The sequence below is a fragment of the Ornithodoros turicata genome, chromosome 3, assembly GCF_037126465.1.
Source record: "Ornithodoros turicata isolate Travis chromosome 3, ASM3712646v1, whole genome shotgun sequence".
NCBI classification, from domain to species: Eukaryota; Metazoa; Arthropoda; class Arachnida; order Ixodida; family Argasidae; genus Ornithodoros; species Ornithodoros turicata.
Window position 1 is genome coordinate 54,546,044 of NC_088203.1, and position 17,233 is coordinate 54,563,276.

The window sequence follows — 17,233 nt, forward strand, 5'->3', positions numbered from 1 at the left end:
TTCCCACTTCTTCAATCATGCTAACATTGCCAGAATAAGGAGATTACGATTACGTTGCTGGAGATTACGTTGAAAAATAATACTAATTTCTCGCCTCTAAGTTCATTTTACTTTCGCGATAAATGAAAAGTCCCGGTTTGACTTGAACGCCCCTCATATATATACTGCACACACAGGCACAATACTGTTCACTAATTAATGACACCTCAGCACGATCGGAACAGAAACGACAACCGCGTACGATCCACCTCAACCCGGGCCGTCACGGCAACACAGAGGCCTAGCCACACTTTTTACACTGCCCACAGTCTTGTTTTATGCAAAACGTACGAGACAAATCATGTAAGAACGCAAATGAATGTCAAACGCAAATAAATAGCAACAGCGTCTCAGTGAGTAAGTCGCCACGATTCCGGAGCTAGCAGATCATTCTGGCGGGGAGCGGACGCTTCCGGCAGCCAATGAAGTGCTCGGCCGCCTGACGTCACCACACGCCAGACTCGGCTTAGGGGAGGCTGTCGCCGCGGAGTGCATTCTTGCAAACTAATTTGCTCAGGAAATTCGCGCTTTTCGAAGGAACTATTTTGCGTGACAGTTTATGAAGGTAGTATGTTCATATCAAGCGGTGAAAAATATATATATATTCCAAATGATTTCCATGCTCCTTTAAATAATGTACATGTCTACCTCTCGCGACTTGGAATGAACCTTTCGTCCGAAAAATGCGTCGAGCTCCCTTTCACTCAAAAGGCTATGAGAAATTTCCCTCTTTGGGTTGGTGCAAAGAAGCACGGGCCTGTATATTCCCATCGCAGACTTTCGTGGTGTGGTCTTGGACTCAAACCTGCGCCGGCTCTCCACATTAAGCACCTTGAAACCAAAGTGCAGCGATGGCTTCCTGCAATTCAACATCTTCCTGGCTTAGGATGGGGCTGTGATCAACGCTCCCTTCTAGCCGTTCATGCGGCTTCGGTGAGGGCGACTGCTTTAGAGCCTTCCAATCTTGCACAGGGTTCCTACAACGTCGTTAAATACCCTTCGCACCCTATTTGCCCGAAGCCTTCGTCGCTGCCTTGGAGTTGCAAGAATGGCTGAAGCATGGCAAGTCCTAGCTGAAGCTCGCGAACTCCCGGTGGAGGTCCTTCGTGAGCGTGAAACGGCACGATACTTCCTACCTTTGCGTGCGCTCATTCCCATCAACCTCTCGTCGGGAAAATTCGATACCGTCCTGCAAGCGATTTCCATCGCGTAGCACAGAGGACACGCCAGGCTCTGACTGGCTTCATAGCTAAGGACGTCACACCTCTGAACGCCCCCTTGCTCTCTGCCTGTGCCAGGCACCTTCGCACGTCTTCCGGACCTCCAGGACCGTAGACATCACGTTCCCCCTCAAGTCCTTCGAGCTCATTTTTATGCTCTGGTAGACGCGAAGTTTTCTTCCTCTGCCGCAGCATACACCGATGGCGCATCTCCAAATAGCAAGTCCGTGTCGGCATTCGTCATCCCATCCGAAGGCGTAGTGGAAGGACGTCGCCTTTCGTTTCAAACCTCACCCACAGCTGCGGAACCCTATGCTATACTTTTCTTTCTGCAGCACATCGTTCACTTTACCACACGGGTTTGGGTCGTATTCAATGACTCAACATCTGCGCTGCAAGCAATTGAAAGTTCTGACAGCCGAGGATCATCGGCATCGTTGGTTATGGATATGTTGCTGCCTTACAAACTTGTCTACGAAGCAAGGCACAGGCTGAATCTCCAATTGGTTCCAGCCCATTGCGGTGTCGAAGGCAATGAACAGGCCGACAGCGCCGCAGAAGCAGCTCTCTCGTCTCGGGAACGGACGCGTATTGCGCTGCTGAGAGGAGATCGTCGGTCCGTACTTCGACGCCTCGTGACTCCTCTGGCTACCCGTCAACGGACCGCTGCCATTCTCTCACCCCCCCCCCCCCCAGCCATGCTGTGCAGAGTTCATCCAGCGGCTGGTTTTCGCATGCCTCGACATACCTTTCGTCTAGATGCCGTATTAGTTCACCGAATGTGCCTCGCTGTGGCTTTCACAGCACAGTGGACTTACCGCTTGATGCAAGTTGACTCTTCCCACTGCGGTGTTGTAGAACATCTACAGCACATTATTCTCCGTTGCCCACAATACTAACCTTCCCGAACCGTACTCTTCGGATCCCTTAACGACCTAGACTGTCGCCCCCCCCCCCCCTCTCACAAAATTGCTTGGTCCCTGGCCACACCCAGCCCACAAACGCTCCGCCCTCGAAGCTCTCTTCATCCTGGATGGATCCTTATTGTGAAGGGGCTCATTATATCATTCCTCGCATCACCACCAGCAATGGGGTAGAGTATCGCCCCTGGCGATGAAACTCACCAGTCATCATCTTGTAATAAAGTATTGTGATGTACATAGGCTACTTATTGGTTTTTATTTGTGTTCTGTCTATTGTGTGATGTGCATAGGCTGCTTGTAGGCTACGCATTGGTGTCTTATTTACGTTCTGGCTATTGTGTGTTGTGCATAGGCTGTTTATACGTTGCATATTGGTTCCTTATTTGTGCTCTGTCTGTTGTGTGTTGTGCATAGACTCTCTATGGGCTACATATTGGTTGCTTACTTGTGTTACGTCTACGTTATGTTGTGCATAGGCTACTTATGAGCTATATATTGGTTTCTTATGGATGTTCTATCTGTTGTGTGTTTTGCATGCGAGCCTATAGGCTACGTATTGCTTTACTTGTGTGTTGGCTGTCGTGTGTGAATTGTGCACAGGGTGTCGATTGACAACATATATTAAAGACACAATTTCCAAATTTGTTGAATCATAGTGAAGGAGTAAAGAGATTCAATTACTAGCTATTTCATGACATTGTTTCACACAGCTACTATATTACACTGTGTTACTATATTACACAAATATTTGTTTCATACTGTGAACTACTGCAATGAAAAGAGAGCATGAGGAGTCACAAAGGTTCCATAAAAACACAGTGCCCGGATACATAATGTTGTGTTCATAAATAATCAATTAACAAGATAATATATATCAAACCAAGTAACTTCTAATTTATTTAAACGGTGTTCAAAATACAGTTAATATATGCAACATAATATCTGTTAGCAAACTGTACGTGCTGATATGATTGAGCGTATTTTGGGGGAGGGGATGATAAACTTGGCTCATGAATAATGGAAGCATTCAAGACGTTGGCACTTCTTACATGAACACGTTGCAAGAATAATCCTAAGTAGAATGCACGCACAGGACAGTAAATAATTTTTCAGAACACGCATACTATATATATACAGATTCAAAGTGATTGTCATACAACCGCTTTCCAGAGTGGTATTCCTTACGGCATACAGCTCTATGACTCGAACCACGGCTGCATGTACACCCATGAAGGAAGACATACTCACAGTAGTTTCAGGAGCGCATTAAAATATGTTGAGAAAGGAAAGAGACAATAACAAGAAGGAGCATACAAAAGCTACATTTACTACATGGGGAAAGTTGACATTGCGTTATAAGCAGCCATTGTACAAGTTTGGAAGTTTCGCCGTAATGTTTGCATGTGTTACCAATTATTTTCGGGTGTGTGATTGACGTCTTGTGCTTTGGGATTCATTTCTTCTGCAGTGTGTTATGTGCGTGCCGATATTTCTGTTTTCCAGCTTACACGATGTCAGCCTTAGGCCTGAAGGATGACACGAAGTTAAAGAACGGCCTGGGAGCCTTACTTCTAAGGGAAGGCAAACTAATAACTGTGACCTGAAACCTGTCTCAATGTTTCTAAAGTTCAACTATTCTGCTGACTTTTTGAAACTGAAAGTTCAATTATGACAGAGTGGCTAGCGAATAGTAACTGCCGAATGCAGCTTTTTTAACGTCTTTGTTTTGAGCCTCTATTGCATAATGTATATTAACACTTCTCAACACATACACCGTGGTCAACTTGGAATAGGGGTCCAACAGAATTTCAATAGACCGCCTACCGTGTTTCTTTGTGCTCTTATTTATATATGGCAAAAGTGTTCCTATAGCCGTGAGAAATTTGTTTCATAATGGCAAAACAGCTAGGTGGTTTGCAATATAGGATAGTATAGTAAGATATGAAGCCTACCAGCTTCCGTCACATAGTGGTTAGGATGGTCGTTTTCCAAGTCACGACTGAGAGGCGACGCGGGATTGAATCCGAGCACCGTCAGAATTTCAATACGAATGTCGGCACAGTTCCCCATAAGTCAGACCAGGACGCATACTAACCCCGCTCCTTCCCTGTGCACTTTCGTAAGCCACAGTTGCTTTGCAGCGCTACGAAATTTAGAGACACTGTCGCAATAAAGCTCAATGAGAAATCAGTAAACCGTCGTGTTGCTGGTTCGAATACGAAATTTTATAAACAAACCTGTAGAGGTTGTTGAACTTCTATGAGAGGTTCAACAACATCTACAGGTTTGTTTATAGGTTATAGGATATCAGTGTGCAATTCCCAACACCCTTTTCTCACGGGAAGCTCATACGGCGTTTACAAACTCTTTATCGAATCCCTTGTACAAGTCTTGACGAATGTGAATATTTTATATAGTAGAAATACATTTTTTCATAAGGGACAGACTATACGAAAAACTATGTTCAATACGTACAAAGGTTGAAATTTGAGCGAACAGGCAAGGAAATGTGAAGGGACCGGCACGCTTTTGGAGTCAAACGTATGTTGCACACAGCTATGGACGTGAACGAACCAACGGGTCCAGTGGGTGTCCAACTCAGTACACACGCGGTAAAGCCTCCGACGCGTAAACTACACAAGTTGAAATAACCCAGTGATTCCCAGACTGCGGGTCCCGGTACGTTCCGAGAGGACTGGCAGAGCGGTCTACAAAGTTAAAAAAAAAAGATGAAAAACTATTCTGCATTACTAGGAAGTCCATGGCAGCAGACTCTGAGGTTCCTCATAAGTGCGCGTGCACGCAGGGTACGCGACGCTTTCGATGCATCACACATCCTCGCTTTCAGTTGTGCATGAGGACTTAAATCTGCGTCGTCTTGTACACTCACTTGCACTAAAGGCCATAGCGTCTGCGTCTATCGCGGTATACACGGTCGCCCCGCCTTCAACTGCGCAGCGGCGTCTTCTCGAACTAGAGCAAACTCTAAATGCCAAGCAGTGCTTATCAGGTCACGGCGCCGTATCTGCTGAGGATTAAGCGTTCGTTCGTGTTTGCGGCTTGACAGTTTTGCGTGCATCCAGCTGTGTAATAATGGAACGATTTCTGAGCGCTGTCAAGCGAAAATCATCGTTGGAGTCCGAAAGCACGAGCGCTCCTGCCATTGTACGAGACTTTTTGACCCAGATAACTCGTTCTGAATGTAGCTCCCATGAAATGTCAGTGTATCGTTTTGGCTAACGTTCATGCATTAAGATCCGAAGATGTCCGCCATCGCGACTCTTACACACATGATAACTCTTACACATTTTTCTTCGCTTGTTTTCTATGTCACGAAACTCAATTTTTCATCTTCTATCGGTGTTTATGAATGTCAAATTTTGGCTTTGTCAATAAAGCCGTCATTCAGGGATCATTGGTTAGGGCGAACGGGTTCACGTTGCACGCTGAAGCATGTCAGTCGACGAAACGCCATTGTGTCGTCGTCGTCTGCATGGGTCAAGGAGACAATGAGGACAACCAAGAAAGGACAAGAGGGTGGGGTGCCACGTGATTTCGCCGCTCAACTCATTGTTGCAGTTGTTTTAAATGCGAATTACGCCCTTTATGATTAAACTGGCTTGGTCATTGGGTCCTGGAACACAGGCGCGTCACTACGCAACATCATACCGTGGTTGGAATCAAACCCTCACCTTATTGCCGGTCATGAATGCTAAGTATCATTACGCTGCGTACGCTTATGTTGCATTCGTCTGTTTCTGTGCTGCGCTTTCAGAGCTGCTAGTTTCTATCCTATGAGTGGCATTACGGCGGTACACGAACATCATGGGAATCCGTAGACACGCCACAGCTATACAGAGCCAAGAGCTGTAGCCAATGTGAAATCTAGCTGACCCAATTCTACAGAATTAAAGGAGGTTCAGCGCGACGTTAATTGCTTCCCTTCTTTAGAACAGACTTCAAATCGTTGATACATCTCGGTTTCGTGCAAAATCCGTAATTAGATGGTTCCGACAGTTTAAGCACTATTCCTTCGTGGACGTGACGGCATTTTTACATCGTGTCTTCGTTTCACTGGCAAATATCGGCTTCAGCCTTCATTTGATTGCAGAACATTGGTAACTGTTACATGAATCAGCTGATTTCTTACTTGCAAGAGACTGTTTGAACGCCGTCTGTGATTACGATGGTGAATCGGCTATACTGCAGTAGAAGGGAGGTACGGAGGTTAACGCTGAACTCCTGTTCGCTTGCCATTTGAGTGCCACCCAGAAACCAGGAGAAGGATGCTCTCCCATCCGTGGCTGCGAGGCACGTCAGATTGCAACCTCGGTATCCAGATGTGCCACAACTCGATGTCTGGAGGCTAAAGTAAGGTGCAGATTCAGTAGCACCAAGAGCGTCGTCCACAAAGTCAGACGCCGAGTAAGACGGGAGCATTATAATGGTTCTGCAGAAACAAAGACAATAGACAAAAAAAAAAAAAGAAACAAGTTATTAGCGCAATACTTCGACTATTCAACATTATTTGACATATATCGTTCTTGAGTGCACTGTTTACGTCGTGGAATACCAGGAAAGCTCTAATGTAACCAGGAACCCATGGACGGGAAGTTTGTTCCCTAGTCGTAATAGACATGACAACACATAAAGCAGTCCATTTGTAGAACTCCGTACCTTATGCGTAACTATGCGCACCTGATTATGCCACGCGCGATCAGGACGTGAGATCCCCGAACAACGCTGGATAGAGACACTAGCCACCCGATCAGGGGAGAATAGGCCAGTAACACACTCATTCCAGTAACATCATTTATGTGACACTATAGCACTTGATCGAAATTTTGAAAACTCAAACAATGTGGCGGTGAGAATGACATAAGCAAAGATCGATTGACATCGAACTTGCGGCTAACGGAGTGTCCAACCTTGATGCGGTGGTCGCTGGGAGTACCTCGTCGTGGCCATGAGTAATGTAACCAATGACGGTGCCGGAGATTGTCGCAAATAATGGATCCGGAGCTGAGACGAAGTGAAGATTAAAGGGAGAATCCGCAACGCTTGTGCCCAAAATTAAGTGAAAGTTGATTTCAGCAGAGACCACCCCCAGATGCTGACAACAGCCTCCGTTTCGTATAAACGTGTGCGTATAATTTATAAACAGCGAAAACGATAAAGCGAAACCGAAACTATGAGAGCAGGCGGTGGCATCGGAATCGAGGAGCGCCACGCCGTGACGTCAGTCGCGAGATTCGTCTGCCGTGATTCCCATGTGTTGTATTGCATTGAAGACGCAAGGAAGCAAGTTACGCTCAACGTGCAATCATGGAAACCGACTCCGCATCAGAATAGAACTCCACGGGACTTCAGCCCGATTCAGACGTGTATTCTAATGAGGAGAATGACTCGACCATCACCATAAACCACAACGACTCGCCGTATTCGACGGACCCTGTACTAGTGCGCGCGTCGCTTGAAACCGAGGCCTCGGGCCCATACACTGAAGACTGTCGAACTCGGAGTAACTAATGATGAGTTTCTAATAGGTTGTCGCACATTCTTATACAGGGTGTCCCAGAAAACGTGTCATTGAATTATAATAAAAGAACTACACCAACTAGAGTCATGCGGTCAATGGCATTTGTTCTTACTGGGTTTTTTCCACCTCCTCATATGAATGTCGTGTAACGTAAGTTTAATTATGTAAATTTTTGCGAGCTTAAGTCGGAAATTTGCCTAGTAAAGGTAACTTTGTTACCCCACCAATGTGAGGAGCGTGTCTAATTTAGTCAAATTAATGATAATTGACAGGGATATTCACGAGCTATCCCATCGGAGAAAATAGCCTAACATCATACTCTACGGAGGTCGCACAGAATAGCGCACGATGAATTTTTTAGCGCAATCTTTGTCAGTCCTACGTATGCTACGTCCTTTGTTGTATCCGACCTGTTGCCACAACTGATTATACAGCATGTCTTACCGGCCATCGTGGTGGGTGTAAGATCAGTGTGCGACGTAACGAACACAATTGCTACGGAAAATTTCCTTCGTCAAAACTACCAAAACACACCGCAAAGCAAGGCGGACGGCGCGGGATATCTCGCGACTTACATCACGCTCGGTGTTGCTTGCAGAAAAGCGCTCGTGGCTCGCACTACCCTGTCACCGAGCGCGTCATAGAAGAAAATCATTTTTATCAAGTTTGACTCAGTTTTCGAAGGAGATTTACAGGCATGGTCGTTGATGGCTAAAGGTGACGAATATTCGAAAATCTCGGAAGGGACCTTATGCGGATTCTCCCTTTAAATAGAACTCAGACGCGCACAAGTTAGAAAAGACGTTTCATGAGACCAATACTGATGTGCAGTTCCAAGGCGCCTAATACACCAACTCAGCTGTGCGACTTGCCCTGGAGATGGCCTGATACCGACTCACTTGTTGTCGGCGTTCGTGTCTGGAACCCTCACAGAGGTAAGGTTTTGTCGGCGCCACCAAAGGGTCTCCAAGTGTTAACAGGATTGACTGCGAAGGGGGCTGCTTTGTTTGGCGCGCGGGACTGGCGACGCCCAGACGCAGGAAGGGCACAACCTCATTCCACATTTCCGCCCGTAGCCCAGTGCTGCTCCCCTTTCAAGGTTTTGCCTAATTCCAGTGGCAATATTCCCGAATTACGAATGTCATCAACTCGAGACGGGAGACGGGAAAGCACAGCGCGGACAGTGAATAGAGCTGTGAAGAAGCTGTGTCTGCGCACGGACCGTGACAATTTCCAGGTTCTTGTTCGTGACAATTCGTGACTCCAGGTTCGTGCCAATGTCCATGTCTGCCGACATGCTTGTCACATCATACTCGTTAATATTTTGAGCAGCAGAATTTCAGCAGAGCTGAAATTCTGAAGGAGTACTTGAGACGTGGGTGACATCACCCATCAGGACGAGGGCCATTTACTGATTTCCTTTTATAGCATCACTGTCTGGACATATCTGTTAAATCTAGAATCGCAGACCGACGGACCGCTGTGGCGCCACTGATCTTCAGAGACTGGCCGCTGTGTGAACGACCGGCTTCGTGAGCACTAAATGTCATTGAGCAGTTCAGTTCAACTAAACCTGAAGCGGCGTTCTGAGGAATCTGGGCGCGTGCTATTTAGTGCCACCAACATCTCATGCCGAAATGCCCATAGGGGAATCCGGAGGCGTTCGAGGCTAACCAAGAGGCCACCGTTGCATTAGCCATCCCTCTGATAGTCCAACATTTCTTCCTGAGCGACATGTGTATTACTTCTATTCCCTTCCTGTGTTTCCCCTTTCTTTTTACTTGCGGGATGCAACAAACGTTAGCTGTTAGTCTGAGCTCGATTTGTGTTATTGGCTTTGCTCCGTGTGCTCTTTTATTCGAGAATGAGCAGGCACGAACTTTCCCGTCTTGCCAAGCATGGAGCGAGATGGAACATTCGGCGTCATCGTTTGTGTGCACAGTGGTGCCACACGTAGGCATACGGCCCACACAACGGAAATGTTCTTTTGCGGAACCACTTCAGTGGTTAAATATGCGGAGAACAAATACAAGAAATACTGAACCAAACATCAACAAGAAAAGTGGCACTAAAATGAGAAGCCGCAGCAGGAAGGCTAGGACGAGCTTAGCTCAGCCATACGCCACTGAATTAGTCGTCCTTAAGCACGGATGTTGGCACGTACGTGTCCGTATCGGAACCACGGGAGTTTTTAGAGAGTTTTCCGGAACTGGGACACAGCATGCGGTCGGTCAATTGGTCGGTATACGGCCTCACGGTATGGGACCGCTAAGGCTCTCGCTATAAACTCGCGACTCGAGTCGCCTATCTAAACCACCTGTGTGATTTGGAAATGCTGTTTGGTCCCCATATGTCGACGCTTTCCTCCATCTCAAATCAGGTGAACGCGCATATCGAGACAATGTTTGGCCACCAGATAAGCGGCCGAATTTTTCAAAAGTTCTTTACTTTTTTCATGAGTGACTGTGTATCATGTATCCTTTAGGCTTACATGTTTTCTGTATCATGTATGATTTCATAGCTCAAGCAGTGTCGCTGGAATAGTGTGACACTCAGAGAAGTACAAGCAGGTGTAGAGTCAAGGATGATGCGTGTGAATGGCGTAGGCTGCCGTGCCTCCGTGTCCGTGTCCTGAAGTGCGTGGTGACTCCGCAGTACTGAACTGCAAGAAATGCAAGAACACTCCAACAGCAATCGAATCCAAAATGTAAGCTGAAATGGCACTGTGTGGGTGTCTGCTGCACGAGCTCCAGCTCAGGGGTAGTGACTCGCTCCAGCGGAGCTCTGGAGGAAAACTGTATGTCATCTTGGGAAGACATGGTGACGTTGTACATCCCCAGATGTATCTCTTCTGGTGTTCCGCCTTCTGACAATTCTCCTGGTAAAGTAAATAATACAGGTTCTATATCAGTAATTGGTCACTGCATGGCACAAAACTGCTCTCTGTTGACCTCTGTTTCCTTCTTACAGTGGTATCAGTATTTCATGCAAAGCCTTTATTGTTAACAGCATTGCATCTGCTTATTGAAGGCATTTCTGTCATGAATCAATTCACGATATTTTGCAATGCATATAGACTATGCAAAGCATACCTTCGCGCCTTTACTGCAAGAGGGATGTGTGGCTTGTGCAGTAGCTGCAGCAGCAGTAGCTGAGTTCTCTGCTGCTGTAAAAACGTTGAAGAATGAGAGTAGCTGTAGGGGGGGGGGGGGGGGACGATGTACAGTAATAAGTGCATTGACAGTTACACTTATGTAAAAAATGCAAAACTTGTTTGCTTGGCTGCTCGCTGAATTCTTTCTGTAAGTCGAGGACATCCTGTAGCAGTCGTTTCTTTTCTTCAATATGCTTCTCGGTGCCCGACCTGGATGTGTAAAGTACAGCTGTGAAGTTGCATATCTACTTGGTAAAGTTAAAATACTTCCGGAAAAAGCGCTGCGTTCGAGAAATGTAGGTTTCTCAGCACCTAAGCAAGTGCTGGAGCATTGAAATCACGTTGTCGTTTAGGCGGAGAGGGGTGCTTGTGACGTTGGAGGAAATGCGCAACGCCACGTGTTTCCCTATCATTTGATCTGCACACAACTGGTAATTGAATATCGTATGGAAGTACTTACTTTCTCATGTTGATTCGGTCTTGTTTTTTGAAGAGCGACATGACCCTTTCACGGGCTCCTCTTACGGTGAACGCCTTCCCCGTCAAAGGGTTCAAAGCTCTCACGACGTCCATCCATGATGCTGCATTCTCAAACGGATTTAGAGAAGCTACCTCACGCAACAGGTAGATATCTGCCGTCGCGTTGGTCGCTTCTAGATAGCGCGGTCGCCTGTCAATCACTAGATCACACGTTCGGGGGACGGCGATGCTGGAAATCGTGATAGAACACGCGGTCACGGGATGAGCTGAGAAAGGGACCATTCCTAAAAGGCCTTTCTGTCTTGGTCGAACGGACTTTGCGGTGGATGCTGGAGGCTGAAACTGAGGTAATAAATATTTGAACGTTTCTTCTCTCTTTTTTTCTTTTTTTCCAGGATCTGTTTGCGTTCCTTCGCGGTCTGGACGAGCGAGTACGAACTCGAGAGTGGCAGAAACGTGAAAAGTTTCCCAGAGCCCCAACGCTTCCCTGCCTTTGACAAGAAGGCGACCTCCAAGTCCCGCCCAACGTGTTCTGAGAACGGCACCCGCGTTTCGTGGTGGGAGTCATAATCACGCACATCCTTTGGGTTGCAGTTTGGGTTGACGTGATGCATGGGCTATTCCCGCCAGTCCCCCCCCCTCCCCCTCCCCCCACCGAAAAGAAAAAAAAAACGCTTTCGCCTGCACCTCCTGCGTATCGGTTTGATAGCTCTGACGCTAGACGATCGTATTCGCGATATTTTCCTAGTAGATATCGGGTATACCCGACTGAGGGCCGGCTTTCAGATAATCCGAAGAGCGAACGATGCTTGCAATGTATTGTTCTCCCAAGCATTTGATCCGTTCCTGTTCGCGCGGAAGTCGATCGCTGCAGTTAGGGACATGAAAAGATCCACCCTGCCTGACCTATACGCCTGGATCAGAAGGCTCCATTCGGACCTGCTTCCAGCTGCTACAGTTTGTGTCCCCACACACAGCGCACAACAATTTCTGTCAGGTGCGCGCGTCGTAGTGCGTTTTACTGTGATTTCCGTTACGCGGTCTTCCGCTTGAACGTTTGGGGAGAGTTGTTTCAGGCTCTTGCACTGTGGCGTTGCCCTCTTACTGCTGTTTCATTTTTGTCCCACTTAGTTTCTAATGCAGCGTCAAAGTCAGCGCACTAACGTGCCCCGGGGATCATGTCGGTCATCTCGGAGTCTCGGATCGTCGAATCAAGCAGACATGAACAGTGGTCTATAAAGGCTATCCAGTATCTTGAGGCGTCACACAGTAAATGGTCGGCGCAGCCCCGCCCACTCAGGACTGCAGACTTGAGCTCTGTCCCACTGCCGTTTACAGGCCTGACCATATCCGAAACGAATCCTGCTGACCCTCTTCAACCTTAGTCGCTTGATGAACACCGCAATATGTGCCCCATCTGTTAGGTGCCTGAGGTGCACCGCGCAACCCACCGACGGAGCGAGCTGACCCGATCCAGTTGTGATTTTTTCAGAATGATTGAACACTTTTGGCATGGGGAGATTGCGTGCATTTTCGACATTGACTGTTGCGCAGATTGTTTCTAGATGGCGCGGTCGCTTGTTAATCACCAAGTATGTGTTCGGGGGCCCACGAGGCTGAAAAATGTGTTATAAGGCGGGGTGATGGGATGAGCTAGTCTCAGTCCTAGGGAGATTGCATGTGGCCTGGCCATTCCTGAAGGACCTTTCTTTCTTGGTCGAGCGTACTTCGCGATGGATGCTGTAGGTTGTCACTGAGGTAATAAATATGTGTACCTTGTTTTCTGGATATCTGATGATGATGATGATTCGGGTTTCAATGGCGCACGGAAAACTAAGGTCATAGCGGGCCAAAGCTGTGATGAAAAGACAATGTTTTCTAGGTATGTTAATGTTCATTAGAGGGGTGGACGAGAAAGGGCGGCCTCAACACTGGGAAGAACGTCAGAAGTTTCCCATCAGAATCAGTTTCCCGTCAGAAGCTTCCCTGCCTTTCACAAGGCGGCCTTCAAATTCGTCAGGCATAGTAACGTCGTCTGTGTGCTGCTGCGGAAGCGCTCCATATGTTGTTAATGAAATGCATATAAAACGGTTCTAGATGATGTATTTGAGACATCTAATATTTTTGGTTCGGTTTGATGGCCTCCTTTCACTTGTACGCAATATTTACCTTTAAAGCTCTTTTACTAACTTTTAAAGCCCACTGGTCCCGAAGCGGAACTACACCCGTTTCGTGCGACATCATTCAAAGAAAAAGAGCTCGTTCTTCAAAGATCTGCCTGTGCGAGACATTTGTGGTTGGACGAGATAACTTGCAGAATTTCGGTCCAGGTCTCTGGTTGTGTGTGATCAGCGGCGTAGGCAGGAAAATATTTCGGGAGGGGTTCCATGGGGATCCTACATGGGAGAGGAGGATATTCCCCTCGTTCAACTGTCCGCATATGATTTCGGGGGGCTAACACCCTAACGCCACACCCTGGCTACGCCAGTGGTTGTGATACAGAGAGATAACAGTACGAATAGATCTTACCTCATCAAAGCTGGTAAGAAAGGACACAAGAAATACGTTCCTAACATAGCTCCTGGAAACAACCATTGGACGTGTTCATCGTCGTCTTCCTTCCAACCTACCACATGTGCAGTGCCTGCTGCAGCTCCGAGATAAGAACATTCTAATTAAAATTTCCGCGTTTTGCGCGAAAGAAAGGACCATTTCTGGGTACGCGTATGCGCATGCCTAGCCACTCCTGGTGGACGCCGCCATGTTGGTTGACATGAAAACATGCTGTAGGCTGTGATGCGAGTTGGCGAGGCTTTTTCTCGCAATGTCTGTAATGTTTCAACTGCGGAAACATGAAATGCATAAATGTCAGTGTACGATTCTTCCGCTTCCCACCGTACAAGCATCACCGAAAGAAACGGAAGCTTTGCATTCGCACCGTTGGGCACATGAAGAAAGATGGTTTCGTGTGGAAAATGACGAAGAACTTATGTGTCACGCTCTCCGTCCCCAACATCTTTCGATTTGCCGATGTTGGCGCATGCACTTTGAAGCTTCTCGCAGTGCCTGTAATGTGTTGCTATGGTGAGCTAGCATTAACATATTTAGTGGTCTTCTTGCTCACCATAGTGTTGCGTCCAACTGTACTAGCGTCGCCATGATAGTTGGTATGAAAACATGACATATGATGAATATGCCTTAACAAGTTTTCGTGTGTTTTTTTGGGGTGTATCATGTGTTGTGTGCTTCCACAGGAGAAGGCTACACCATTCCAAGCAAATCGTATCCTGCTATATCCTCAAAAAATGCCAACTACACCCACGTGGTGTTAATTTTTCATCATTGCTTCGTCGTCTTCTCATCATGTCGTCTGTCGTCTGTCCATTGTGGTGGCATGTGGAGCCTCCTATTTAGGTGGTGGTGAAAGTGGTGATAGCGTGAACAGTTTGCTCTTGTTGGGGTCTTAAGAATGGGTCTCCATTTTCTCTGGGGTTTCAAAGATTCATTTGTGTCCACATGATTGTGATGAATATCCCTTTCCGCACCGATAAGATTGAGCACTTTTACGGTTCTCGTCTTATACCCCTGTCACACGGCAAATTGAACGTCATTCCCAGCGAATGATATTCGCTCTGAATGACATTCGTTTCGTGTCACACGGTGAAATCAAATGGCAATACATGCGAATAATATTCGCACAGCGAATGAATTCCAGGAACTCATTCCATCTTCCCTCTCGCACCGACAGCGTACCCTCGCAGTATGAAAAAGAACAACAATAAACCGTTCGAAGAAATTAAAGAGGAATCAAAAGTTGTACACCAATATTTTATCACGTATTTGATAGGTATTTTTCGGAGAACTACCCTCGTTCCCAGTCGCCACGTTTTCAAGTGCGGTGCAGATAGGCTTCTTAGCTGTCTTTGCTTGTGGTACTTTGCAAATGAAGTGTCTTTGAAAAGGCAACTACTCTGTGAAATAGTCTAGCGAATACGGTCCGAATTCGCATGTTTAACATGAAAGAACTGATGTTCTGAGGCTGGAACAACATAGAAGGGACAAATACATACGAAGCCTCAATTTGCCTAAGAAATTAACGATGAAAGATGACCCTTCAGATGACGCACCCTGGAAGTCGCTAAGAAGGCGTGTAGTTTAGCTCAATTCGTAGAGCTCTGGACCGGCAATCCAAAAGATGTAGGTTCGAGTCCTACAGCTGGCTAACCTTTTCAGTGACTTTCATCTTTCATCGCATGTTGAAGCCAGCTTACGAAGGGCCACTACGAAGTCCGACACAGTTTAATCTCCTGCTTGTAGGGTGAAGTGGGGCTACTTGAAGACGGGGAGAAGTTGAGGGCAGTTTGGGTTTTTTGCGTCGCATTTTCTTAGCAATAAATCCTTCTCGTCTGTAACACCAATGTGAGCACAGTCGTTGACTGGGCTTTGAGGTAATGACTTTCTGCAGGCGCCCCTTTAGAAAGACGTCAGGCGCTGTTTTGAAGATGTGGTCGAAGTAAGAGGGGCCTTTTTGTCCCATCTGTAACTTTCACGAGCGCGACTTCTAATTCGCCCTTTTCTGCCCCTCAGCTAATAAAATACCACCTCGCCGTTATGATGCTGTGTCACTGCATTGTGTTCCCATGTGCATTACTCGTGGCTGAGCGTTTCGGCTGGCGCATACGACAGACAAAATTTTAACTCAGCACTGCGGGGGAAACACAGGACAGTCGCGCTCGTCGTACACTCTGAACTGCTCAACCATAGATGTCACGCAGAACTTGTTGTTTCTTCTGTGTATGTTCTTGAGTTAATAGAAGCTGCGTGTGATCTTTTCAGATGCCTCGACGGTAGAGGCTGGTACGTCAACCCAGTTATGCTAATGATGTACTCGCCAGTGGAATGTCTCGGAACTCGGAATGTCTTACCACGAAGCAGCCAGTATGTTTTCTACCAACAACTAAACGCATTAGCTATATGTTAAACGGTCAAGGGAGACGTCTCATGTAACGGAGCAGGGGACATCTCCTCTCTTTACATGAGAGTAAGAAATGCATTTCGTCTCCAGTTGGCCGAAAGGGGATTTCCACTGACTCTAAAAGATGTTCGCGCCGCAACGTTCGAGCTTGCTGTGACTCTTCATGTGAATCATCCCTTTAAAGAGTCTGGTGAGGATGGACGACACTAGCTTCGAGGATTTCTCAAGTGGTACAAGAAGCTGTGGCACCCAGGCTGAGGGATAGTCACGGGTTAGGGCAGCTGGTTTGATAAGGGAAACAACGGACGCCATTTACCTCCTGGTGAAGGCTTTGACGGAGTTCAGGGGCCCTATCCTCGTCAAAGTAATCGTCCTCGATTACTTTAGATCTCATCTGTCATTGGTGCACAGCCGAAAAGGGCGTGAGTATTAAAAGTGGTTGACACTTTTTATCAAACAATGACCCAACGTGTTATCTTGGGATGCGACCCTCCTTATCGGTGTTTCCTCCTGAAAACCCGAAGGCCACACCTGTGATATGCCCGCCCTGCATTGTTGCTTCGGTTCTTTGATGTCGGAAACGGAAAACTTGTAGTGGCTAAGCTAAAGAAGTGCTCGCTACAACAGCTGAATCGCAACTGAAGGTTTATTGGGCCGGGCAAGGCCCGTGGAAAAAGTAAGAGCGTGGAAACACACGTAAAAAAAAGAAAGAAAAACAGCGCCGACAGCGGCTGCTGGGCCGCGAGCCCATCGTGCCATCTGTGGACGTTGTTGCCATGCTTACTCGAATGCTGTACGTGGCGGAGGCAGTGGAGAGGGCGTACGGCGGTACTGTTGAGGCTTTGAGGGGTTGAGGAGGGCAGTTCGTACATAAGGTAGAGAGACCCATGGAGGCGCGGGTGA

The 17,233-nt window shown here is 47.1% G+C and overlaps 1 protein-coding gene across 2 annotated transcripts in view; it reads right to left on the reverse strand.

The window, feature by feature from the left end:
• The window catches only part of LOC135387097 (uncharacterized), a 34,164-nt gene extending 20,055 nt beyond the window's left edge, over positions 1-14,109 (reverse strand). For both annotated transcript variants that reach the window (XM_064616486.1, XM_064616485.1), the window contains exons 1-2: positions 13,885-14,109; positions 6,333-6,632 (exon numbers count right to left, since the gene is read on the reverse strand). In XM_064616486.1, the coding sequence (XP_064472556.1) occupies positions 6,333-6,632; positions 13,885-13,931 (347 nt within the window). In that variant the 5' untranslated portion in view covers positions 13,932-14,109. The remainder of the gene's footprint in view (positions 1-6,332; positions 6,633-13,884) is intronic.
• Positions 14,110-17,233: the final 3,124 nt, after the last annotated feature.